The following is a 27,669-nucleotide window of genomic DNA, read 5'->3' on the forward strand; positions in this document are numbered from 1 at the left end:
CCGCAGCAGATGCACTGCGGATCATCTTAAATATGATTTTTTTTAATGGCTCGTGGGTGATCGTGTATTGTGTGTTTTCATCTCACATAGAGATGAATTGACCCACATCCATGATAAAATAGAGCACGCTACAATTTTAGATCTGCGCGGGGCATCCGCCAAGCACCTAAAAGGTCAAATGCACAGGGTTTAATTCAGATGCGGATGCCCCAGTGTAAATGCATGCCAAGTGAACAATATGTAATAGCTACATCACCGCTAGTCTTACGCTCATTCTAATTTATCTGGCCATGGAAAAGGATCCTATGTGTGAAATATTCCTGCAGCACCTCCACAGGGGAAATAAGGTATTACAACACACACATTCAAAATCACAGGGTTATCTATGTAATGGCAGGACAAGACAAGTCCTCCAGAGCAAGAGATGTGTTTTATAGCTGATCCTGGCTATGGTCAAGAGAGGAGGATGTTGTATGGAGGGCTAACCTAACAACTCAGACTTCCCTAAGAGGGTGCACAACGTTTTGGAGCACAGGAGTCCCCTGACTCCTACTCTATAAGCTGAGGTAACTGCATCTTCTGTAGACAGACAAGAGTGCCATCTATTCTCATGTTGGCACCTCTCCTGTAGTAATGGGAGTTAGGGGATGCCCTCCTTCCTGTGAGCATACCATAAATGTACTAGATGCCTACACCCTTTCAAAGAAAGTGCGGGTCGCCAGAAGTTGGATTTTATTGAACAAGACAAACAAATCCCTAGTTCTTCATTTTTATCTTCCTAGAAGAAAGCAGACAGCAGGTACCCAGCATGCTTTGCAGCATCTCCGAGCATATGTATCCCCCTGTTTGAGCATCTAGAAAATGTATCTGTGCTGTAATATTGCTGTGAGAGGCCCATGAGTCTTGTCTAATTCATCTTTTTACTGCGTGGACTTGTACGGAATACAGAATATATATTAAGGCGATAATGGATGTCTGAAGAGGCGAGCCCGGCCGCACAGTAAATACCGTCCTCTATAAATGACCGCTATCCCTCTTGTTTATCCCCATTGTATAGTGAAATTAAAAAACGGAGCGAGGAGAAGAGATGGCTCCTGCGAGTGGACACAATATTCCCATAAAAAGTTCCTTCCCTCCAGATGAAGAGCTTCAGTGCATTAAGAAACCTTCTCTGAAGGCTATAAATATTACCCAGGCTCTTCTAAAGCAGGACGGACATTTCCATATTACATTTAAAGGGGAATCTACCAGCCTCGCAAAATTACAATTTTCCACATTGAAGGCACTTGAATGTTGAATAAGTTTGTAAATATTTTCTTTTATTTATTTAGTATTTATTTTCAACCCCTTGGTGTACTCTGATCCTGGCCATCTACCTCCTTAGAAGTTATAGTCAATAAAGACTGTAAGCAAACACACTGATGGAGGTCAACGATTCTGGTCAACTTAGACGCAACGGCACAGGGCATTATCCTACTTGAATATTCCATCATTGCTGGGCTACCTGAAGTCCATGAAGGGCTGAAAATGGTCACCAAGCAGGTGCTAGTCAATGACATGTTTAGGCAAACCACACCGGTATGAAACTGGCACCAGCCTGCACAGTGCCATGTTGACAACTGGGGTCCATACTACCCATAAACCTCACCATCAGCCTGAAACAATTGGTACCATTACTGATTAGACCACACCTCATGCCCCCTGGGGTTCAGCTAGTGAACTCATGAGCCCAGACAAAGCACTTTGTACGGTGTCCTGGTGATAGCAGAATAACCGTGAAGGAAACAAAATAATAGACCGTAGGCAAAACCCTTATGGTATAAAGCACATTCAGACAAAGGGATTGACCCGATTTTTTAAAGAATGTTGCTACATAAGCTTCTTCTGTACTCCAGAAAAAAAGAATTGGCGGGTTCAGGATTGATACCCAGTTAGCTAGGACAATAGTATTTAAATTGGCAGCATTAAATATTCTACAAAAACTACTTTCATTGCTCGGACTACATCCTTATCAAGAACCACTCCATGCTTCCTTTCTTCTGGTGGCAACAGGGGCACTTGGGTGGGCCATCTTTCCCACATCACTTTGTATATATGTATGTATATCTTCCTTCCTAGTGGATAACCAGCATCTAAAATGGCTAACTCCGTTCATGTTGTACACTGGTATGTATTAGATGCAGGCTCATACTTCCACATATCCTTTCCTGGCTTAGGAATGTGCAGAGATAGAGGAGGAGCAGTTAGAACGAATATAGAATGAGCCTATTTTCCTTAAGTTTCAGGTTTCTAGGAATTGCGTAATTAGTACTAACACACCTCAAGGTGTTAACATATGTTAAGCCATTAGCACCTAGTCAATCATGAGTTCTTATGATTACAGGGGGCCATGTATTTCTGATCATACATAAGGGAACTAATATATATATAATAATTATATGAGAAGTTGTGTGCACAAATTGCTGGCACATGACAGTCTATCATCTGGCAATGAAGCTCTTCAGGCTTTAATACAAAGTAGATTGTAGATTATATATATAATTATATTATACACACACACACACACACACACACACACACACACACACACACACACACACACACACACACAATCTATTTTGTATTAAAGCCTCAAGAGCTTCATTGCCAGATGATACAGACTGTCATGCGCCAGAGATTTGTGCACACAACTTCTCATATAATTCGGGCCAGGCAATGAAACACACTAAGGAATCTCTGAGGATTTCCCTAACACACTGCCGCCCGCTCACAGGGACAAGAGAGAAGGCTTTATTTGTCCAACTGCTTAAAGGAGATGTCTCGAGGAAGCAGTTAATTTTTTTTTTTTGCCCAGTCCCCCCCATTAAACATACATTACTAAGCCCCCCTGTAAATGACATTTCTAGCTGGTTCGTACTTACCGTTCCAGCGTTTCAGCAACTTATAAAAGTTTCCTCAAGATGGCCGCCGGCTCTTTCCCCGTCGCTCGCTGCAGCCCGACGTGCGCGCTCCCGAGACGCCGCCAGCTGTGTCTCCATGGCAACCGGACGCCCCGCAGCCGCCGACCAGACGCCCACCGCCAGGCAGCAGGTAACCGACGCTAGCCCCCGGCTCCCCAGCGCTAGACCCTCAGCCCAGGTGAAGGCCCCGGAGCCCAGCGCTAGGTTCCGGAGCCCAGCGCTAGTTCCCCCGGCCTAGCGGCAGCCCCCCCCGGCCTAGCGACAGCCCCCCCCCGGCCTAGCGACAGCCCCCCCATCGCAGCGACAGCCCCCCCGGCCTAGCGCTAGTTCCCCCATCACAGCGGCAGCCCCCCCCGGCGCAGCGACAGCCCCCCCGGCCTAGCGACAGCCCCCCCGGCCTAGCGACAGCCCCCCCGGCCTAGCGACAGCCCCCCCGGCCTAGCGACAGCCCCCCCGGCCTAGCGACAGCCCCCCCGGCCTAGCGACAGCCCCCCCATTGCAGCGGCAGCCCCCCCCCGGCCTAGCGACAGCCCCCCCCATCGCAGCGACAGCCCCCCCGGCCTAGCGACAGCCCCCCCATCGCAGCGGCAGCCCCCCCCGGCGCAGCAGCAGCCCCCCCCCGGCACAGCGACAGCCCCCCCGGCGCAGCGGCAGCCCCCCCCGACCCATCACTTACCTGGGAGGCTTCTCGGGGCGGCTGGGCTTCTCCGCTGGGCAGCTCCAGTTTCTGCACCTTCCTCTAACAGAGGATGGTGCAGAATGGCCGCTCCAGCGCGCTCCCGAGCAGTGACAGCTCGTCTGCGCATGCGCAGAAGAGCTGTAGCGGGGAGCACACTGAAGCGGCTCGTGCTGAAAGGAGAAGAACGGACTGCACAAGCGCGTCTAAAAAAGCAAGCTGCCAGCGAATTTAGACGGAACCATGGAGACGAGGACGCTAGCAACGGAGCAGGTAAGTGGAATAACTTCTGTATGGCTCATATTTAATGCACAATGTACATTACAAAGTGCATTAATATGGCCATACGGAAGTGTATAACCCCACTTGGTTTCGCGAGACCACCCCTTTAAGTTCGAGGATCAGACGATAGAACAATCGGAGAAACTGTAGTGGTGAGGCGAGTCATATGATTCATATGTACTATAAAACTTTGCTCCACATATTGTTCTGTGTCTTAAGAGCTTTGGTCGGGTAAGTTGAATCCGAATATAGGTTCTTTGTATAATTTATAGCTCATCTCCCTTAGCAAAAAAGAACCCTGATGGGTTTCATTGTACTGGCTGGGTGCTGCCTTTGTTTGCAGTTTATCTGGGTTTTCCAGTATTTGACGAGACCCTGATGGTATCCTGATCGTAGTCTCAAAGGTTTTTATAAAATAGTTATTCCAAGCAAAGGTACGCGCCCCTGTTGAATGACAGGTGATCTAGGAGTAGCGCAATTTTACAGTAATACATTAATACAGTAATAGCTGTGTGGCATATATAGATCATATGAAAAATGAATAAGGTAGGCAGCAAGTGGATCGATGTTGAAAAATGTTACAAAGCACCGCAGATGGTACTACATATACAAGAGAAACAGAATGTGAGCAACTCGAAAAAGGTTAATGCTGATTGCAGAATGTAACTCAGCAGGTAGGCTAAGTGGGCCTTTCTTGAAGAATGTGATGAGAAAAAAAAGAAAGAAAGGACATTGAAATGAAAATGGTGGATTCATGTATAGTTGTGTCTTGGAGAAGGAGGTGGCTTCTTCCTTGTGGATGATGGGAAGTCAAATGGCAACGCTGCCCCCTCTGATGAGAAGCAGCACATGATGCGCTTGCTCCTATTGTGCCGGCCTCAGCCCCATACAAGCCCCCTGGATGGACTTGTTGCCATTGCACACAAAGAAATAAGGCATGGCGAGATGCTTCCCTGGCTTGATAGTGCACTTAGTCAGACCACCACCCTGGTGGCCATTTAAGTGCCAGTCGTGGCCTGCAGCGATTTTAGAATCTGCTGTAACAATACCTTTGGTCACCGCCCAAGCGCCATCTTAGCTCCATAGCAGACAGTCTGGTTTCACACCTCCCATAGATGTAACTTTTACCTAGCATCCCAATGCTTGTACTGGTACTAGTGCACAACGCCAATGATGAGTGCCTTCTCGGAATTGCATAGGAATATTCAGAACCCGCCATCCTGTGTCCTCTGTGCCTTGCTATGATGTCTATCTTAAGGTGTGTGCTATAAGATATGGTCAGTATGATACTATGGGATATTTAGTCATAGAGGAATATGTATGGTCTCCTTAAGACAAGTGTCCGCACTGAGGGGACAGGTTGCTATGGGTGGCAGTAGCACTGACAAGGATCAAAGATAGTAGTCCGCAGAACAGACTTTCAGAGAAAGAAGGGATGATTATGTAATGCAGATAGTCCTAGCATAAAACAGTGAAGCAATAAGAATCTAAAGTAGTATTAAATGAGGTTGACCGGCAATGGCTTGAGTGCTGGCTCTGTGCGGTGGGGTTAGCTCACTAATGGTTGGAACACCTTGGAAGCTAAAGAATGCTGCACTGACCTGCGGGATATACGTGTGGCTCCTGCATGCAGCGTGGATGCAATTCCTGCCCGGAGTCGCTTGTCTGTTCGCACTGACAATTCCAGCCAGATGCCATCGGTTACAACCATTAAGCACATGTGGGGGGTCACTACGCTGCCCACTGTGGGCGGTAATGCCTTCTATGAGGGTTTTCCCGGGAATCATGCAACACCGTGGATTGGGGAACGTTAAATACCTGCACAACTTCGTAAAAAGAATACTCCATCCGTCTGGCACCCACTGTCATGCCTGATTAGAAATACAATCATTTATGTCGCCTTGCCATGAGCATGCTGGCCAGTGGACAACCTCACTCATAAAACAACAACTCACAACTTATACAGATGGCGGCGCTCCCAACTGGTCACCTAAGGTAACGCAACTACGTCATCAATTAATGTACTACTGTCCCAGGAGTTTTGGCACTTCAGTAAGTGAATCGAAACAGTAGGCCCCTTCTGCCACCTAATCGGCAACTACTTGACATGGTCGAAGGATGCTGATCTGTTGCTATGGCAATCAGGGGGCATGATGAAAGTGGGTTGCTCACCTATCAGGTTAATTATGAATAAACATAACACAAGCACTTGGTGCAGGCCATACAATATACCAAGTTATTACATGCAGGACATCCTGTAAATGAGAGAATGACAGCTATGATAAAGTTATAGTGAACTTCTCATTTACTTACCGATTCTTCCTTTCTTGTGGATATGTCCCGGCATGATACCTATTTTACATTCTCCAGGCTTGAAACATAAATAAAAAGCAAGATTTATAATATAAAGCAAACAAGAAGACGAGGTCCCAGAGGACAACATATAGGTATAACCAGGAGATTAGTTCATTACTATGTAGTGGATCTCCAACTACCCTGCAGGGACCGACTGACCATTCATCTAATGCAGAGTGTAAATCACCCACAACCCCCGGGGGCACCAGCACTTCATCATTAACTAGGGGCACAGACTACTCCGTTAACCCTTTCTACACAGACATGACCTTTGCCATCTAAGACGTATACAGTTATTGTGAATATAAGTTTATCGAGACAGACTTTAGAATGGAGACCCTTGAATAACTCACATTGATGACTCCAGGACAGTTGGGTCCAATAAGCCTGGTGGTGGACTGCCGGAGGAGTCGGTGTTTGATCCGTACCATGTCTTGCTGGGGGATTCCTTCAGTGATACATACTACCAGTGGCACCTCAGCATCGATAGCTTCATGGATTGCAGCAGCAGCAAAGGGTGGTGGCACATAAATAACAGAGGCGGAGGCGCCCGTTGCTGCCTTGGCCTGACGCAAAAAATAACAGTATATTATAGTATCATACGTGAGGTAGTATCGTTGTATGAGAAAAGGGTGCTTGGAACAAATGCTAAATACTGATGCTTTCATCAATTAACAATACCAAAAAATATAGTACCTGCATGAAGAGTGAATGGAAGAGGAGAAGAAACTTCACAAGGAAATATCCAGTTTCTGGAAGCCTCCAACCCAAAACTGTGAGCGCCCTCCTGTACTCTGGGGCGACGTACAGATGGTGGGATCTACGCTGGAAATACCCAAAGCCAATCCAGCTCATAATATGGACAGTAAATGGGAATACTATGGGCAGATTTGCACATGGCCTTGTGAGAAATCCTCACATCAGCCCCTTTCAACGGAGCCATCATCACAAAGCATAACTTAAGCCCCGCACACGAATTTGGAATTTGCGCACGGCTAAAAGCTGCGCTGTAGTCTACCCCTTAGTGATGAACAGATTTTTTGCTTTAAGGACCAGGTGATTGTCATCGTCGCATTGCAAGAGTTGTGACTTGTTGACATAGCCGTATGAGGGCTTGTTTTTTGGGGGACCTGTTATTGGCACCGCTGTGGGGGACGCATATTGTACAACTTATTACATTTTTAAAGAGATGAAAAAACCCCACAGAAATTCCTCCCTCGTTTCCGGGTTTTGTTCTTACTGCGTTCACGATTCAGTAAAAATATCATGAGAAAACTTTCCTATCTGGATCAGCACGATTACTGCAATACCAAGTTGATGGAGATTTTTTTTTTATTGTTTACTACTTTTTCACAAAAATCACATTTTTAAAGAAAAACAAAATAAATCTGCATTGCCGCATCGATAGCATTGTTTTTTCTTGGGGCTTTTTTTTTTTTTTTTTTGCGGGAAGAGATGTAGTTTTTATTGGTATCATTTTGGGGTACATGTGACTTTCGGATTGCTTTTCATTGTGTAATTTGAGAGACGAAGGAAAAAAAAATAGCAATTCTGCCGTTTTTTTTTTTTTATTATTTTCATGGCGTTCACCATGTGCGATAAATAAACTAAACTATTTTCATTATCTGGGTTGTTACAAATGCGGCAATACCCATTTTAGGCTGATTTTTAAAAACTTTATTTTATTTATCCAGGGTTTTTAATGGGGGCGGGGAGGGGGGGGGGATGCATATTTCTTTTAAACTGGATTTTTTTTAACCTTTAATCAAAGCTTTATTGAACTTTGACACCATTTTTTAGTCCCTTGGGGAGACTTGAAGTTGTGATAGTTTGATCGCTAGGATAGTACACTAAATTACTCATGTAGTGCATTCTACTAAGCCTATGACAGCAGCCTATTAGACTCTGCTGGAGGCAGGGCCTAATAGGCAGAGTTACATGGCAGACATGGACGCTTTTGTCAGGCTTCCATCGACCATGAGAGCCTAGTGTTACCTTCCAATCACACTGCAGGATACCGATGGGTGACAGATGGAGCCCCATCTACCTCTCATATGTTATTGATTGCGGCATGTAAGGGGTAAAATTGCCAGGATCTGAGGTTTCTCTGCACCCGGTAGTTAGAGCAGGAGCCTGGCTCCTTTAAGAAGATGTATGTGCAGGTTTAGAAGCCCATTAGTGAGGTCAGTAAAGGCGTATTGGCCATCACTACCGGGTTTTGCTGCGGGTTTGATTCACAGTTGGTGGGAATTCCATGTCAGATCCTTAGGGTTAATCCTGCTGCCCTAAGGCTTTATTAATGGGTATTACTGCCTAACGAGGTTACATACAGTACTGTGCAAAAAACGCTCCCAAATAAGAATACTTTCAGAAATAGAAGAAATGTTTATAGTTTATTTTTCTCAATCAACAAAATGTAAAGTGAATGAATGAAAGACAAATGTAAATTCCATCAATCTTTGCTGCGACCGACCTTGGCCCTCAGGCATCAGTTCCTTTAGGTATCCTTCACAAAGCCAGAGGATTTGTAGGATTATATCCAAGTGTATCATTAACCAAGTGCCATCAGCTCAGATCTGGCAGAAACCAGTGGGACCAGTACACCCATCTAGGGTTTGTAGAAGCCTGGCCAGAAGTCGTCTTCATGGAAGAATTACAGCCAAAAGCCATTCCTTTGAAGTAGAAACTAGGTCAAGTGACTCGGCCAAGAAACAAGGCCAAATGCTCAAAAACACAGTAACTGGGTCCAGAAAAAGGTCAGCAAGTTTTCTTGACTGATGAGTCAAAATGTGAAATATTTGGGCTTATCAGAAGACAGTTTGTTTGCCACAGGGCTTGAGAACGGTACAACAATGAGTGTCTGCAGGCAGCAGTGAAGCATGGTGGAGAGCAGTACAACAATGAGTGTCTGCAGGCAGCAGTGAAGCATGGTGAAGAGCAGTACAACAACGAGTGTCTGCAGGCAGCAGTGAAGCATGGTGGAGAGCAGTACAACAATGAGTGTCTGCAGGCAGCAGTGAAGCATGGTGGAGAGCGGTACAACAATGAGTGTCTGCAGGGAGCAGTGAAGCATGGTGGAGAGCGGTACAACAATGAGTGTCTGCAGGCAGCGGTGAAGCATGGTGGAGAGCGGTACAACAATGAGTGTCTGCAGGCAGCAGTGAAGCATGGTGGAGAGCGGTACAATAATGAATGTCTGCAGGCAGCAGTGAAGCATGGTGGAGAGCGGTACAATAATGAATGTCTGCATGAAGCAGTGAAGCATGGGGGGAGGATTACAATAATGAATGTCTGCAGGCAGCAGTGAAGCATGGTGGAGAGCAGTACAACAATGAGTGTCTGGAGGCAACAGTGAAGCATGGTGGAGAGCGGTACAATAATGTTTCTGCAGACAACAGTGAAGCATGGTGGAGAGCGGTACAATAATGAGTGTCTGCAGGCAGCAGTGAAGCATGGGGGAGGATTACAATAATGAGTGTCTGCAGGCAGCAGTGCAGCATAGTAGGGTATGGTACAATAATGAGTGTCTGCAGGCAGCAGTGAAGCATGGTGAGGAGCGGTACAATAATGTGCCTGCAGGCAGCAGTGCAGCATGGGGGAGGAGTACAATAATGAGTGTCTGCAGGCAGCAGTGAAGCATGGTGGAGAGCAGTACAACAATGAGTGTCTGCAGGCAGCAGTGAAGCATGGTGGAGAGCAGTACAACAATGAGTGTCTGCAGGCAGCAGTGAAGCATGGTGGAGAGCAGTAAAACAATGAGTGTCTGCAGGCAGCAGTGAAGCATGGTGGAGAGCAGTAAAACAATGAGTGTCTGCAAACAGCAGTGAAGCATGGTGGAGAGCAGTACAACGAGTGTCTGCAGGCAGCAGTGAAGCATGGTGGAGAGCAGTACAATGAGTGTCTGCAGGGAGCAGTGAAGCATGGTGGAGAGCAGTACAACAATGAGTATCTGCAGGCAGCAGTGAAGCATGGCGGAGAGCAGTACAATAATGAGTGTCTGCAGGGAGCAGTGAAGCATGGTGGAGAGCAGTACAACAATGAGTATCTGCAGGCAGCAGTGAAGCATGGCGGAGAGCAGTACAATAATGAGTGTCTGCAGGCAGCAGTGAAGCATGGGGCGAGGAGTACAATAATGAGTGTCTGCAGGCAGCATGGTAGAGGACAGTACAATAATGAGTGTCTGCAGGCAGCAGTGAAGCATGATGGAGAACAGTACAATAATGAGTGTCTGCAGGCAGCAGTGCAGCATGGTGAAGAACGGTACAATAATGAGTGTCTACAGGCAGCAGTGAAGCATTATGGAGGTTCCTTGCAAGTTTGAAGCTGCATTTCAGCAAATTGAGTTGGGGTTTTGAGCAGGATTAATGGTGTCCCCAATGCTGAGGAAAGGAATACAGGCAGATACTTACCCATCATGCAGTACCATTAAGGAGGCATCTGATTGGCTCCAAATTTATTCTGCGGCAGGACAGAAAACGCCAAACATGAAGCCAATGTCATTAACAATAGAGATGAGCGAGCGTACTCGGTAAGGACAGATACTTGAGCGAGTATTGTCCTTACCGAGTACCTGCATGCTCGCCCGCAAAGATTCGTGTGCCGGCGGGGGGTGAGTGCTGTGTTGCGGGGGTGAGCAGGAATCTTTGCGGGCGAGCAGGCAGGTACTCGGTAAGGACGATACTCGCTCAAGTATCTGTCCTTACCGAGTACGGTCGCTCATCTCTAATTAACAACCATCTTCATAGTAGAGAAGAACAAGGAGTCCTGGAAGTGCTGATATAGCTGTATCATCTGTCTGGGATTGCATGAAGAGACAGAAGGATTTGAGCAAACTAAATATACAGAAGATCTGTGTTCAGTTCTCCAAGATGTTTGGAGCAACCTCTCTGCAGAGTTCCTTCAAAAACTGCGTGCAAGTGTACCTGGAAGAATTGATGCCGTTTTGAAGGCAAAGAGCGCTCACACCAAATACGGATTTGATTTAGATTTCTCTTTTGTTCATCCACTTTGTTGATTGACAAAAAAACTATTAGCACTTCTATTTTTGAAGGCATTCCCATTTTACAGCATTTTTTTCACAATTGCCTAAAACTTTTGCACAGTTCAAAGGTCAGGATCGGTAGACGTCTGACCACCGCTACTTCTACTGATCACTGGTCACCCGTTATCCACAGTTAAGGAACCTGCAGTATACAGCCTCTTACAAATGAGTCTAATGTCAAGTATCTGACACTCCAGCCGCCTGCTGATCTCAATCAGTTGTCAGCTGGACCCCACTGATCAGTGAGTGATGGCATATCCTAGTGACAGGCAGTCACATGACCGGATTTGCAGTGCAGACTCCACGATAGTCGCCGGCATGGGCGATCCACATGAATTCAGGAAATAGAACATTCGCTATGTCCGTTCATATGAGCAGACTGCGATTGCAATTTACACTTGCGAAACCGCTGTCCGTTCTTCCGACACCTGGTGAAGGGGTATGGGCAGTTTTAGTATGCTGGGGCATTCCTTTTTATGATGGCACTTACCTCTGCCACAGAGTTGAAGACTGGTAGACCAAGGTGTGAACTGCCCCCCTTGCCAGGTGAAACTCCTCCCACTAACCGCGTTCCGTATTCCAAAGCCTGTTGGCTATGAAACGTTCCCTGCAGTAAAAGACAAAGTACGTAAGTCACACGGGGCCTGAAGAGACAACTCCATACAGTCCATCAAGACCTGAATCTACAATCATATTGGGCCTCAAAACGGTCCTTACCAGCCAATCAGAGCTCAGCTTTTATTTATCCAGAGCGTTTTGAGAAGCTGAGCTGCGATTGGTTGTCCCGGGCAGTGAGGACCGTCTTACTGTTAGAAAGCTTTGATAAATGAGGCCATGAAGGTCAGAGCAGTTAGTAATTTATGGCCACAGTCTATACACATGGGCCAGGTATTGGTTACAAGAAAAAAAACAAAACACCTCAAAATGAGCAATTTTTAAGCCATAGTTGTCCTGTATAAATGCAGGACCCGTTAAGGTGCTGAACGAGGAATCGCTCATTAACTGCTGATCACTCCGTTTCAGCTCAGTGAAACACGACTAGTCAGCGACTTCTGTGTGAAGAGGCAGCCCCTGCCTGTTCACTGTGACGGGAGGCTGGGAGAGACGCCCAGCGCGCTCCACGACGATCGCTCCTCTGGGAAAGCACATGATTAATAGTCCTTGGGAAGACTTGGACAGATCGTGATGTGGATCTGCTACCTGGGGAGGAGGAAGGAGCCACGGGGAAGACAACTATATCGCTCAAGATTTGCTCAAAGCCGTCTCTTGAGTGATAATCTGTGTGTGTAAACGAGCGCCCGTCTGCATTATTCATTGTCTTTCAGTCCGCTTAAAATCCATCGTTCAGCAGACCGCTTTTCGTTTGGTTTAAAGGACATTCATTCAGCGATTTGAGTGTGTAATCGTTTGGCGGGATACAGTCAGCCGGCTAAGGGCAGAGCGATTGGGTGTGGGGAGGACAAAGCTTCGATATTAACAGGCCCACCTAGAGCTCCCCCATTGGCCGTTGTGATGTACCCTGCAAGCAGCAACCAAGACCATTTGTAAACGCACGTGCGAAGGTCTCGGATTCACCGATTATTTTATCTAGGCTGGTGCAGATTCCGTTACTGGATTTTAGGTCACTAATAGGTCAATACACAAAACTCCATGTATTTTGTCACGGATGACCGAGAGATTACTTACATTCCAATGACATAAATCCCATTGTTTGTCCCAGCTAGTTTGTTTCATATATGACTCCTTCGTGTAAATCGCCTGTAGTGGGCAGCTTCTTTACTTTACATTAAAGACATCTCGTTTCTTTCAGCTCGTTTTTTATTAAAGACCAGATAAGCGCAGCCCCGATCTTCACAGCCGATAGAAAACAGCTCTGTCCCTTCACTAAATGCAGGCGCCTTTCAAATAAACTATCGCTCAATTAGCGTTTAAAGCAAACGCTACACAACGATAAACTGACCACTGAAATGCCGTTTCGTCCATTTTCCAACGATTTTCATTAGGTTAAAACGCCCGTCTTTAAAAGCAAAACCATCGCTCACTTTTGATCGTTATAACCAATTTTGAGCGATGATCATCATGTCTAAATGGCCCCTACGTTTACATTGTCTAGACGGGATCATGGCCACATTGTTTCTGTAGTGCAAACATGGTATCTCCCTACATGCACATCTACATCTAGCAAGGGGCTTGAAAACAATGGCTTGTGCCTGCAATGCATGATGTGGCTGGCCGGGACACCCCCTCCTATTACCCTAACAGGGGTGGAGGTTTCTGAACCAGCTATATGATGGGGAGAACAGGGCAGCAATCCCATCCGCACATCATCTTCCTCCCCATCATGGAACTATCCCATAGAGAGGGATGTAGGTAGGAGCTCTATATACACACTCATCATTACCATGTGGTTATGGTACCTGCCATAAGTCCAGTCGGGCTACAGTGGTATCTAGTGAAGGGTTGGTATTGAGTGTGAGCAGTGACCGGGGGCTATAGCCCTTTTAGCAATCTCAATAGCCTAGCACCCCTAGTTTGCTTCAAGGCAGCAGATGGCGACCCCACAAACTGCATGCCATTTGTAATAAGGTCCTCCGTTGTACTGTGTGACTGGTGATGTGGGCTGCCCTGAAGGATGAGTACCACGTGCGTGGACCCTGTACTTTAACACACACTCACCTGCTTTTAGCTCTATAAGATAAGCTTACAGGATGAAAGTAGGCAACCTGCTCAGTCCGCAGCTGTAAGTGTTCTACTTCCCCCATTGTTCCTCGGTGTGAGTGCTGAAAGCCACCGCTCAACACACTGAGCAGTTCTGCTACCGTAAGCAGTCCTCCGGTTACAGAAATAGAATGAGGACTACTTAGTGGGTCATCTGGCTATAAGTAGGGCTCATTCACAATCGGCAGAAGCGTATTTCAGTCTGTAACATATGCAGTACTCTTACTGCATGTACGTGTGCGTATTTGGTGTACATGGGGAGGGGGTTGCACATGTGTTCACTGCGTTTTGTCATGCGTGCAAAAAAAAAAATAATTAAAAATTGCAAGGTCCAATTAATGTCTTAAAAAAAAGAAAAAAAAAAACAAAACACAAAACAGAACACAGTCTCCTGCCGACATACGTAAAACTGCAGCGAATATGCATGCAACTGTGTATTTGCTACGAGTTTAAGCGATCCGTAGAAATTACGGCCAAATAGAGGACATGCGCTCGTCTGAACACATCAGTACAACTCAACGGGATTTATTCTGTTCATATTACGTGTGTAAAAAAATACATGCGTAATAATGAAAATACGTACGCCTATATGCATGATTACTTGGAGGAGAGCTGTGGGTGATCGGAGTACACCGGGTGGGCGGCTCGCTGGAGGTGCCGTACAGCAAATCCTATTATTACACTAATTATACGGATATTTACATCTGGCAGTTAAATATTTCATTTAGATTCTAAATTTTAGTTCAGGAGCCAAATGACCAAAGATGGGGGGGGGAGGTCATGGGGGGGGGGCACTGGGGAGGAGGAGCCCTGCATCCACTGCAGTCCCCGACAAGTAGGCCATCTGATCAGGAGATGGACGCTGCAGAAGCCCCTGATGCCGCGCTTATTGCAGGAAACCCCTCACAGCCGTCATGTCTGCGCATCATCTCATCAGCAAACAAACCACAAATATTGTCACATGTAGCGGATCTGCTGCACGCAGTAAAAATGATTAAATAAAATACTCGGCATCATTTGGCGCACATTTCGTGGATTTCTGCGCAGATCCGCTGCAGATTTTACCCGTTCAATTGAAGGGGTGAAATCGGTACCAAAATCAACATCTGAATCGTGTGGATTGTGTCGCAAATTTTTGGTGCGGATTTGCTGCAGATTTTTTTCGCTAGGTGTGAACACACAAATAAACAGAGTTTTGATCAGGACGTACCTGCTTTCCGGTGAACCCCTGGCAAATGACTTTGGTGTCCTTATTTATGCACAGGTTGTTTCGGGAGGCGGTGTAGGAGCAATGCCTCACTCCATGCTGCTGCACTACAAGAACAAAGCACAAATCACAGTTCAGTCATGTCATACTACATAATGACCACTAGATGGCACCGAGTGTCACCTTGCTGCAGCAATCTGTCCTCACAATCCCCATAGATAACAGCAGGCATTTGCTGAGTCGGCCCAATTCATATACATAGTTTAACCCTTTCAAGACTAGAAAATATTTAGGTTTACATTTTTGTTTTTTTTGTCATCCGCACATGGGGGGGGGGGGGGGGGGGGGGCTTATTGTTGTTTGCGGGATGAATGTTATTTTAAGACAATATAAAATATGCTTTTAAAGAACAAATTCCTATCATTTCTAAATGGGATGTCCTATAAAAACATGTCATTTCTGGGTAGGGTTGATTTTACAGCGTTCACAGTGCATAAAAAAATGCAATTTTCATGTATTCTACGGTCAGTATGATACCAGGGATACAAATCTATATAGTTAGATGTTGCCCTGCTTGAAAAAAAACCTGCACTGTAGTTTCGGTGTTAGTGATACCATCGGAAGCTAGTGGGTTGACAGGAGGAGCGCCCCGCTCACACCCCTAGCTCCTGATAGGGTCAAGGCTGCAAGGTCCAGTTACAGGGGGCGCCACCCCCTTGTTAATCTTGACTCCACCAGCTATTGCTATTGCTGGTGGAGTCAAGATACACTAATACCTGTAGTTTCTATTGGTGACATATTGGAGTCTAAGATTTTTTGATACTTTTTTAATTCAATATTTGTTTAGGAGATTAGGTGACCAAAGTAATATCCACCAGGCCCCAGGAGGAGAGAGGAAGCCCCTTTCCTGGCAGCATCGACCTCGGCATTTAAAGGGTTAGCGGGTGGGTGGCAGCTGTTATTCAGCACTGGCATCAGCCATGCATGGGGTGGGCTCAGCTCGTGTCCCTCTCTTTTAACGCAAGGATGTCTGATGTTAATCAGCATGGGACTGTGTGAAGGGGTTAATCACTATACAAATACAGATATAATAGGACCACCTGCTGCCCGCGTGGCCTCCATCGACTACGTTCCCACGTGGCATTTTTTGCTATGGTTCTCAACCGCAATTAAAAAAACGCAATAAAATAACTACATGTGGTTCTCACAAACCAAGATCTGAGTTCTGTGTGCGCCATGACCTCCGAGACCAGCGCATGCGCAGTACATCTGTCCCTGTGGTGGACACATCCCTCCCTCCCAACTGTGCATGCGCCGGTATCGGAGCGGATGCGAGACCTAGCCCGCGCTATGTCTCCACGATGCTTGCAGAGAGAGGGGCGGTGTTGGGGCGTTACGCAGATTTACATCTGGGGACGGGTTCCCTTTAAGGCCGGTTTTATGCAGGCGATAAAATCGCGTGATGTGAGAACACGCGAAAACGCAGAATTATGAAGCCCACGCTTTTCATCGACTTCCTTCACATTTACAATGTTTTCACTCAGGCTATGTTTCATTGGGAAAAAAAATTGCGTCATGTCCTTTCTGCGGTTTGCTCTTTTTTTTCCTAAAATCGCCCATGTTTCCCTACGGACCTTCGTTTTATCGCATCGCATGAACTCGTGATTTTCATGCGATGCGATTTTAACATTATGAAGTCCTGCAAGCGGCAGCCATGTTTTTGCGAGAAACAGCAGTACCGACGCTCAGACATAGCGAGAGCAAAATTACGATAATGCCGCGATATCGCGATCGCCCGACCTAATAATTGACATCCGGTGGATTTAATGCGGACAAACACAACATTACGTGTCTGTTCACACAAGACGGATCCGCTACTGTGGAAGATCTGCGCCCGGCCATCGCTGCAACAAAATCTACATTACGCACCAATTTTGAGATGCATTTTGGTGCCGACCTGTGCAGCATATTTTGGGGGCCCGCATCAGAAGACCAGCCCCAACTACGCCTGGCAGACGAGAGCTACTTGGAGAATACCATGAGAACCCTACAAGCTTCTGCCAGCCGGGAACTATGGGGTTAAAGGTATAGGATCTGCTGTAATATGTGAGGGGTCAGAAGAATCCGGCTGTAACCCGGAGCCGAGGATTGGAGCAAAGTTCAGAGAGCGGCGGTTATATGGCGGTTATACGGCTCCTCGCACTTTGCTCCACAACCTGCTGGATTCTTACCGCGACTTCACAGGGGGACGAGTTATATATTCACCAGAGTGAAGAAGGAGATCACAGGCGCGGCCGGACGCCTCCCGTTTAACCCCCGGAGGACACCACCTTTTTTTTGTTCATCATCGGTTTTTCCTCCGCACTTTCAAAAAAGTTTTTACTCTTATTTATCCAACAACTTTTAGATGTTGCAGGAGTTTGTTTTTTTTCCCTTTTTTTTTTAATGCCTTTTTTCCTGCGGTCCACAAACAGCACAAAACCATATTTAAAAAATTCATGAGTGAACGTGGTCTTAAAAGGTTATATCGTTTACGTGAAACCCAGCTGCCCGCCATAAAACAAATGGGCTTCTACCCGCCTCATCCCTTTTCTCTGACGTCACATTTACAGGCTTCCCCAGCCTTACAGCCGGTGAAGGTCCACCGCTGATCAGTGAAGGTCCACCGCTGATCAGTGAAGGTCCACCGCTGATCAGTGAAGGTCCACCGCTGATCAGTGAAGGTCCACCGCTGATCAGTGAAGGTCCACCGCTCGGGCACCTCGCGCCTACTGTCAGTGTGGTCAGCAATGGATGCAGAGACATTGCAATTGTGTTCAAATTTGAAATTCAATAGGAGCTACGCCTGCAGTACCAAACCTGGCCACTGCAATGTGGAGATCTGCTTCCGGCGCTGTCCATAGTACAGCAGAGCCAGGAATCAGCTGATTGGGGGCATCCAAAGGATACGTCATTAATAGTAAATGTCCTGGGGAACACCGCTAGGCCGCTTCCACTGGGGTGATTATGTCGCAATGCGACAGTGCTACAAATCACACGCGTGTACAGCCTGTGCTTTCCTATGGGTTCTTCCACACGAGTGAGGTTTTGTAACCTGCGACCTCTCAAGACTACAAAATCACGGCATGCTCTACGCAACCATGATTTGCGATTTTTCTGTAGCCCATGTTTCCCTATGGAGCCTTCCTATGTGTTGCATCGCATGAAAACACAGTTTTCTACGGTGCAAATGCAGCTTTTATAGTAGGAAATCCTACTGCAAAGCTCTAAACTAAGACCTAGCTGCATCAGAAAAAGAAAGATACTACTACATCACCTAAGAGGAGCCGTCATCTTCGGTGGATCTTCTCTCCTGAAGCACCCTGACACTTGCTTGAAGTCTTCTGCCTGCTCTTCCTGGGCTGGAGGATCAAAATCTCCGCCTTCAGGAAGGGCTGGCTGTGATTGGTTCACGAGCACCGTGGCTTAGCCAGTCACAGCAGGCCCTCGATGAGCCAATCGCAGCCATTCAATGAATGGCTGCGATTGGTTCATCAAGCTCCGGCTCTGATTGGCTAAGCCACGACCTCAATCCAATGGAGAATCTGAGACATAACCGGCCGGCTGGACACCAACGGAACATACTAAACTGGAGGAGTCAGAGCAGTTTTGCCAGTGTATAAGCCAAGGCCTCTCTGACACGAGCGGAAAGTCATTGTACGTTGCCATTGCAACATGCAATGCCAATAGTCCATTGATTTCTATAGGCAGTCATCCCCCAGGGTAGGTCGGCAGGACCCGCACACAGAGGACTGGGCCGTCCTCCCCCAGGGTAGGTCGGCAGGACCCGCACACAGAGGACTGGGCCGTCCTCCCGCAGGGTAGGTCGGCAGGACCCGCACACAGAGGACTGGGCCGTCCTCCCGCAGGGTAGGTCGGCAGGACCCGCACACAGAGGACTGGGCCGTCCTCCCGCAGGGTAGGTCGGCAGGACCCGCACACAGAGGACTGGGCCGTCCTCCCGCAGGGTAGGTCGGCAGGACCCGCACACAGAGGACTGGGCCGTCCTCCCGCAGGGTAGGTCGGCAGGACCCGCACACAGAGGACTGGGCCGTCCTCCCGCAGGGTAGGTCGGCAGGACCCGCACACAGAGGACTGGGCCGTCCTCCCGCAGGGTAGGTCGGCAGGACCCGCACACAGAGGACTGGGCCGTCCTCCCGCAGGGTAGGTCGGCAGGACCCGCACACAGAGGACTGGGCCGTCCTCCCGCAGGGTAGGTCGGCAGGACCCGCACACAGAGGACTGGGCCGTCCTCCCGCAGGGTAGGTCGGCAGGACCCGCACACAGAGGACTGGGCCGTCCTCCCGCAGGGTAGGTCGGCAGGACCCGCACACAGAGGACTGGGCCGTCCTCCCGCAGGGTAGGTCGGCAGGACCCGCACACAGAGGACTGGGCCGTCCTCCCGCAGGGTAGGTCGGCAGGACCCGCACACAGAGGACTGGGCCGTCCTCCCGCAGGGTAGGTCGGCAGGACCCGCACACAGAGGACTGGGCCGTCCTCCCGCAGGGTAGGTCGGCAGGACCCGCACACAGAGGACTGGGCCGTCCTCCCGCAGGGTAGGTCGGCAGGACCCGCACACAGAGGACTGGGCCGTCCTCCCGCAGGGTAGGTCGGCAGGACCCGCACACAGAGGACTGGGCCGTCCTCCCGCAGGGTAGGTCGGCAGGACCCGCACACAGAGGACTGGGCCGTCCTCCCGCAGGGTAGGTCGGCAGGACCCGCACACAGAGGACTGGGCCGTCCTCCCGCAGGGTAGGTCGGCAGGACCCGCACACAGAGGACTGGGCCGTCCTCCCGCAGGGTAGGTCGGCAGGACCCGCACACAGAGGACTGGGCCGTCCTCCCGCAGGGTAGGTCGGCAGGACCCGCACACAGAGGACTGGGCCGTCCTCCCGCAGGGTAGGTCGGCAGGACCCGCACACAGAGGACTGGGCCGTCCTCCCGCAGGGTAGGTCGGCAGGACCCGCACACAGAGGACTGGGCCGTCCTCCCGCAGGGTAGGTCGGCAGGACCCGCACACAGAGGACTGGGCCGTCCTCCCGCAGGGTAGGTCGGCAGGACCCGCACACAGAGGACTGGGCCGTCCTCCCGCAGGGTAGGTCGGCAGGACCCGCACACAGAGGACTGGGCCGTCCTCCCGCAGGGTAGGTCGGCAGGACCCGCATACAGAGGATTGCTAATAAACCAGAGACTCTTGGCACACAAACTCGAGAACGACAAACTCTCAATGCCACCAATAAAATCCGGATGAAACCAGAACATTCCGCCTCTAACCCTTAGAAAAGCGACACAACTTGAAAAGTATTACAAGGATTGTAGTCGGCCTCGAAGACGTCTTCATCTAGCAGCCATCTCTGGAGCAGCTCGTACACTCCACATTTTCTAGTGAAGGTGTAGGAAGGGGCATGAAATGACTAACGAGGTAACACCCCCTGATGGCCTTACAGCACACACTTGTGGTGGTCACATGTGGTAAACCACACCTCCGCCCGACGCCACGGCCCTGGAGGGGATATACCGGACTATTCATTTCTGCTAAGTTTACTCAAAGTTTAGGTTCGCTTTCAAATCTGTGCAAAGACCAAAAGTGACATGAGTCTACACAGGGAACACCGCAGGCAAGCGGTCCCATTAACAAGGACTAAACGTAGCTTCACACAGGGCGATTACCACCCAAAGGAAGTCAGGTGACCGCCAGCTGCCAATCAGAGGCCACAGAGTCACTACTAATTCTCCTGGTATCAGCGTTCATATCCTGGGAGTTCAGACTGGTGATGGTGCGACTTCTGATTGGCAGCTGGGAGTCACCTGACTTCCGGGACCGAGGAGGTAAGCACCCTTGTTTTATGGTTTCAAGTGACCTGTCTGTGAGCCCCTCCAGAGAACATCTAATGTTTTACTGACCGCTACACAAACCTGCATCATCGTTCAGCGCAGATTTGGAAATACACTGTGTCTCTGTGTGTGGGGGGAGGAGATTGTTGACAATTTCCGCATCGGGCGGCCAGACTTGGATTTGTCCCATTAACTGGGGCTAAATCCGCAGTAATGCTCTACAGCTGAGCGGTCTACCGCATACTAAAGAATCAGATCCATGTGGAGATACCCAGCCAGGGCCCGACGCTTAAAGCACTGTGTGAACAAGGCCTGAGGCGCGTTTCCATTCTGTGACAGCAAGCAGAAATCCTACAGCGGTCGTCTGCCCTTATCTTTTCATTGATGACCTATCCTTTTGATCTCACATCAGCTGATGGTCCGGCCGCTGCGCAGTGCAGCAGGCCGGCTGTTATCAGCGGTCACCGCAGGCTTCACTTCCACTGAGATCATAGGAGGCGCTGCTGCATCCAGTCCTGCCCAGGAGAGGAGCAGGAGGTGCCGCAGCAGCACACCTCTCCTATGATCTTAGTGGGAGTGAAGCCGGTGCGTACTACGTTGATGACAACAGCCGGACTGCTGCACTGCGCAGCGGGCTGGACCATCAGCTGATGGATGGGGGTCCCAAGTGGTGGAAGATCCAGCGGATAGGTTATCGGTGAGATAAAGGGTAGACAACCCCTTTAAAGGGGCATCTCCATCTCAGCTTGTCAGACAGGATAATCCGGCCCCCCGTTTCCAGCCAGCCGTCAGTAACAGCCAAGTGCTTCATCATTGCTCTTGTGGAAGGGAACGGCCCCCCAGAAACAGCGTAGCGCACCCCACGCTGCGGCCCCCAATCACTTCAGTCAGAGCTACGGAATTAGTGCTGTACTCCTAGTTAGCGGTCAGTGACTACAACAGCGGTGTCCCATCCTGGCTATGAAAATAACCCTTCAAGAACTGGGAGGAATTGGATCCCAGAGTGCATCAGAGCCGTCTTACAAGCAGCTGCTCCACAAGGACTCCTTGGAGGGGCCGTCCGGCTAGTAGGACTCCTCGTTCCCCTGCAGCAAATAGGCCAGAGGACGCTCCCCGCTGCTCTGTCTGCAGGCTGTTACAGGCTGCCGTCCCACCCCGCTTAGGGACCTTTTACACGGCCAGAATTAGGATGCAAGACAGCGTTGGCCACAGCAGAGGGGGCAGCCTGTAACCGTGACATCAGCAGGGAGACCCGGCAGCGCAGGACGCAGTGGGGGCAGCCTGTAACCGTGACATCAGAAGACAGACCCGGCAGCGCAGGACGCAGCGGGGGCAGCCTGTAACCGTGACATCAGCAGGGAGACCCGGCAGCGCAGGACACAGCGGGGGCAACCTGTAACCGTGACATCAGAAGGCAGACCCGGCAGCGCAGGACACAGCGGGGGCAACCTGTAACCGTGACATCAGAAGGCAGACCCGGCAGCGCAGGACGCAGCGGGGGCAGCCTGTAACCGTGACATCAGAAGGGAGACCCGGCAGAGCAGGACGCAGCGGGGGCAGCCTGTAACCGTGACATCAGCAGGGAGACCCGGCAGCGCAGGACGCAGCGGGGGCAGCCTGTAACCGTGACATCAGAAGACAGACCCGGCAGCGCAGGACGCAGCGGGGGCAGCCTGTAACCGTGACATCAGCAGGGAGACCCGGCAGCGCAGGACACAGCGGGGGCAACCTGTAACCGTGACATCAGAAGGCAGACCCGGCAGCGCAGGACACAGCGGGGGCAACCTGTAACCGTGACATCAGAAGGCAGACCCGGCAGCGCAGGACGCAGCGGGGGCAGCCTGTAACCGTGACATCAGAAGGGAGACCCGGCAGCGCAGGATGCAGCGGGGGCAGCCTGTAACCGTGACATCAGAAGACAGACCCGGTAGCGCAGGAAGCAGCGGGGGCAGCCTGTAACCGTGACTTCAGCAGGGAGACCCGGCAGCGCAGGACGCAGCGGGGGCAGCCTGTAACCGTGACATCAGAAGGGAGACCCGGCAGCGCAGGACGCAGAGGGGGCAGCCTGTAACCGTGACATCAGCAGGGGGACCCGGCAGCGCAGGACGCAGAGGGGGCAGCCTGTAACCGTGACATCAGCAGGGAGACCCGGCAGCGCAGGACGCAGAGGGGGCAGCCTGTAACCGTGACATCAGAAGGCAGACCCGGCAGCGCAGGACGCAGCAGGGGCAGACGGTAACCGTGACATCAGCAGGGAGACCCGGCAGCGCAGGACGCAGAGGGGGCAGACGGTAACCGTGACATCAGCAGGGAGACCCGGCAGCGCAGGACGCAGAGGGGGCAGACGGTAACCGTGACATCAGAAGGGAGACCCGGCAGCGCAGGACGCAGCGGGGGCAGCCTGTGACTGTGACATCAGAAGGCAGACCCGGCAGCGCAGGTCGCAGAGGGGGCAGACTGTAACCGTGACATCAGAAGGCAGACCCGGCAGCGCAGGACGCAGAGGGGCCAGCCTGTAACCGTGACATCAGAAGGCAGACCCGGCAGCGCAGAACGCAGAGGGGCCAGCCTGTAACCGTGACATCAGAAGGCAGACTTGGCAGCGCAGGACGCAGAGGGGGCAGACTGTAACCGTGACATCAGAAGGCAGACCCGGCAGCGCAGGACGCAGAGGGGCCAGCCTGTAACCGTGACATCAGAAGGCAGACCCGGCAGCGCAGGACGCAGAGGGGCCAGCCTGTAACCGTGACATCAGAAGGCAGACCCAGCAGCGCAGAACGCATAGGGGGCAGCCTGTAACCGTGACATCAGAAGGCAGACCCGGCAGCGCAGGACGCAGAGGGGGCAGCCTGTAACCGTGACATCAGAAGGGAGACCCGGCAGCGCAGGACGCAGAGGGGCCAGCCTGTAACCGTGACATCAGAAGGGAGACCCGGCAGCGCAGGCGCAGCGGGGGCAGCCTGTGACTGTGACATCAGAAGGGAGACCCGGCAGCGCAGGACGCGGCGGGGGCAGCCTGTAACCGGGACATCAGAAGGGAGACCCCGCAGTGCAGGACGCAGCGGGGGCAGCCTGTAACCGTGACATCCGAAGGAAGACCCGGCAGCGCAAGACGCAGAGGAGGCAGACTGTAACCGTGACGTCAGAAGGGAGACCCGGCAGCGCAGGACGCAGAGGGGGCAGCCTGTAACCGTGACATCAGAAGGCAGACCCGGCAGCGCAGGACGCAGAGGGGCCAGCCTGTAACCGTGACATCAGAAGGCAGACCCGGCAGCGCAGGACGCAGAGGGGCCAGCCTGTAACCGTGACATCAGAAGGCAGACCCGGCAGCGCAGAACGCAGAGGGGCTAGCCTGTAACCGTGACATCAGAAGGCAGACCCGGCAGCGCAGGACGCAGAGGGGGCAGACTGTAACCGTGACATCAGAAGGCAGACCCGGCAGCGCAGAACGCATAGGGGGCAGCCTGTAACCGTGACATCAGAAGGGAGACCGGCAGCGCAGGACGCAGAGGGGGCAGACTGTAACCGTGACATCAGCAGGGAGACCCGGCAGCGCAGGACGCAGAGGGGGCAGCCTGTAACCGTGACATCAGAAGGGAGACTCGGCAGCGCAGGACGCAGAGGGGGCAGACTGCAACCGTGACATCAGAATGGAGACCCGGCCGCGCAGGACGCAGAGGGGGCAGCCTGTAACCGTGACATCAGAAGGCAGACCCGGCAGCGCAGGACACAGCGGGGGCAGCCTGTAACTGACATCAGAAGGCAGAGCCGGCAGCACAGGATGCAGCGGGGGCAGCCTGTAAAAGTGACATCAGAAGGCAGACCGGCAGCGCAGGACGCAGTGGGGGCAGCCTGTAACCGTGACATCAGAAGGCAGACCGGCAGCGCAGGACGCAGAGGGGGCAGCCTGTAACCGTGACGTCAGAAGGCAGACCCGGCAGCGCAGGACGCAGCGGGGCCAGCCTGTAACCGTGACATCAGAAGGCAGACCGGCAGCGCAGGACGCAGTGGGGGCAGCCTGTAACCGTGACATCAGAAGGGAGACCCGGCAGCGCAGGACGCAGAGGGGGCAGCCTGTAACGGTGACATCAGAAGGGAGACCGGCAGCGCAGGACGCAGCGGGTAGAGGCGACTATATGTGGGTTATTTCACTGCAAATGGGGGTTTTAGGAAAAACCTACAACTCTTCACCTCCCCATAAATGTCTGGGGGTGCAGCGACTGGCACCCCCCACAGTCATGGGACTGGGGGTCCTGAGTGCCCCCTGTTGGAGCGGTGGTCACACATGGGTACTGCAGCGCCATTTACTTCTATGGTACTGCTGGAGACGGAGGACAAGGTGATTGGCATAACAGTGCGCATGTATGACACGTACTCTATTTATCCGGGACCCCCGTTCACGTGATCAGCGGGGGGCCCAGCGGTCGGACGGTTACTTCCATGGGATGACCTATAAGTACAATGCAGACGTGGGCCGTGTGACACTACCCGTTACCCAGTGGGCATAGTACAGTACACTTCACTCGCCATCTGGGCGGCACACTGCTGCTGACTGCGCCAATGTTTGTGCTCAATGAGCGCTCAGCGGCCTACAGATACTTCACCGGAACTAAACCTTTGCACCGTCCTGCAACTTTAACTCCCCAATAGAAATGAATGGACTGACATCCGCTGTGCAGCGCTTACTATGGAGCAACTGGAAAATAGACTAATGAGCAACTGCCGCCCCGACGGACAAGAAGAAGGCGTCAGCCAGCGGCGACCTTGGAGAAACTGCGCAATATAGGCATCAAAGGCCAATGGGAGTAGAATGAAAGCAGCAGTATAGACTGACACAGAATGCATCACACAAGCGTTACGGGGCAGTCAGAGAACAACTAGAAGTATGCAGGGCTGGCAGTTACCATGACAACAGGAGAGTTCTCCTACCGCCGTACAGACATGACTCATGGAGACCCCAGATACAAGACCCTCCCCCCCGACAGCTGAGGATCCCCGCTGCAGCCCGGGGGACAAGGGGTTAACAACGCGCACCCGGAGACCCTACCTAGCCAGCGGGCGAGGAGCCTTCCCTGCAACATGGTGCGGGTCCTTCACCAATGACAGCCGGGGCCCGGGTTGCAATGCAGGCAGGCAGGAAGAGGCGGGGCCTAGCGCGCCGGAAGCGGGCTGTCCTGATTACTGCCGGACAAGTTCGCGGGGTCCCAGCGGATTACCCGTACGGGCTGCCCGTCCTCATCGCATATAATAACTCGCCGGTAGAAGGAGAGGTGCCCAAATACTGCCTGATTGCAAGGAAAATGAGGGTCCTATCGGTGAGGTCCTCGGGGCTGTCCTTATCACTGCCTGTGTACATTTACTACGTAGAGTCCTAAACTGGTCAGGACCCAAGAGGTGTTCAATATACTGCCTGATTAATAGTGTCATTTCATGTGAGGTAGCATATTAACATCTTCCTCCGCACTTCTGCAACAACGACCAATCAGGTTGCTGGAATTGTGAAAACAACCAATCACGTTGCTGGAAGGTAACCCAAACAGCCAATCAGGTTGTGATAGTTGCATAAGTGTGGAGGAAGATATCAGGACCCCGGAGCTGACCAAGGAAATGCCTGAGCGAAAGGAATTATTCACAGGGCTGGAATGAATGTGCGGTGGGAAGGGACGTGAGGTGTGAGGGAGGGGGTCAGTGTAACCGCTCTCTAGGCTGTGTAAGCAGTAAGGCCGGTGGAGTAGGCGGGCAGTTAGTAGCTGGCTAGTGGGAGCCAGTAGGCAGGCGGGCGCTGGGGAGAGTCGTGTATCAGAGCAGACGGCATGGAGCCCCTCTGCTAGTCGCGCACTTTGCCCCTTTCCTGTGTGAGACGGTATTCACACGGTGAGTGTGCTGTTGTCTGAGGTCTTGGACCGGTATATATATATATAGACTAGCTGATATACCCAGCTTTGCCCGAGTTAATTTGGTATTGGTGTTTATCTGGTGTTCACACGGAAAATCTTATGAAGTCGTGGTTACTTTAGAGATACCAGAAAAACATATGTTCACCATTTTGCAAGGTTCTCTGCGTTACCCAGAAAACACCACGTGGAGGTAACCATGCGACGTTTCCTTCATATAAAATGACATCAGGAAGTGAGAGAATTAGATTCCGTACGTAAAATTTGGACACATTCTTTTGCGCTTAGAATTGAATAATTGAGTTGGGACCCATTAACTTTTCCTATTTATGACATATTCAATGCCCGTGCCAAATTTCACGTTTCTATGACATTGGGAAGTGAGAGATTTAGATTATGTACGTAAAATTTGGACGCTAATTCTTTTGCGCATAGAATTGAATAATCGAATTGGGACCCATTAGCGTTTCCTATTTATGACATAATTAGAGAGACATTATGTCTAGAGATGAGCGAACGTACTCGTTAAGGGCGATTTCGCAATCGAGCATCGCTATTTTCAATTACCTGACTACTCGGGTGAAAAGATTCGGGGGGCGGCGTGGTGGAGCGGGGGGTAGCAGTGGGGAACAGGGGGGAGCTCTCTTCCCCCCACTCCCCTC

At 50.8% G+C, this 27,669-nt stretch overlaps 1 protein-coding gene across 1 annotated transcript in view; it reads right to left on the reverse strand.

The window, feature by feature from the left end:
* The window catches only part of SUCLG1 (succinate-CoA ligase GDP/ADP-forming subunit alpha), a 53,038-nt gene extending 26,720 nt beyond the window's left edge, over positions 1 to 26,318 (reverse strand). The window contains exons 1-5 of the mRNA XM_066572942.1: positions 26,161 to 26,318; positions 15,243 to 15,346; positions 11,805 to 11,921; positions 6,627 to 6,839; positions 6,232 to 6,289 (exon numbers count right to left, since the gene is read on the reverse strand). Coding sequence (XP_066429039.1) covers positions 6,232 to 6,289; positions 6,627 to 6,839; positions 11,805 to 11,921; positions 15,243 to 15,346; positions 26,161 to 26,194 — 526 coding nt within the window. The 5' untranslated portion in view covers positions 26,195 to 26,318. The remainder of the gene's footprint in view (positions 1 to 6,231; positions 6,290 to 6,626; positions 6,840 to 11,804; positions 11,922 to 15,242; positions 15,347 to 26,160) is intronic.
* Positions 26,319 to 27,669: the final 1,351 nt, after the last annotated feature.

The sequence above is a fragment of the Eleutherodactylus coqui genome, chromosome 7, assembly GCF_035609145.1.
Source record: "Eleutherodactylus coqui strain aEleCoq1 chromosome 7, aEleCoq1.hap1, whole genome shotgun sequence".
Lineage (NCBI taxonomy): Eukaryota > Metazoa > Chordata > Amphibia > Anura > Eleutherodactylidae > Eleutherodactylus > Eleutherodactylus coqui.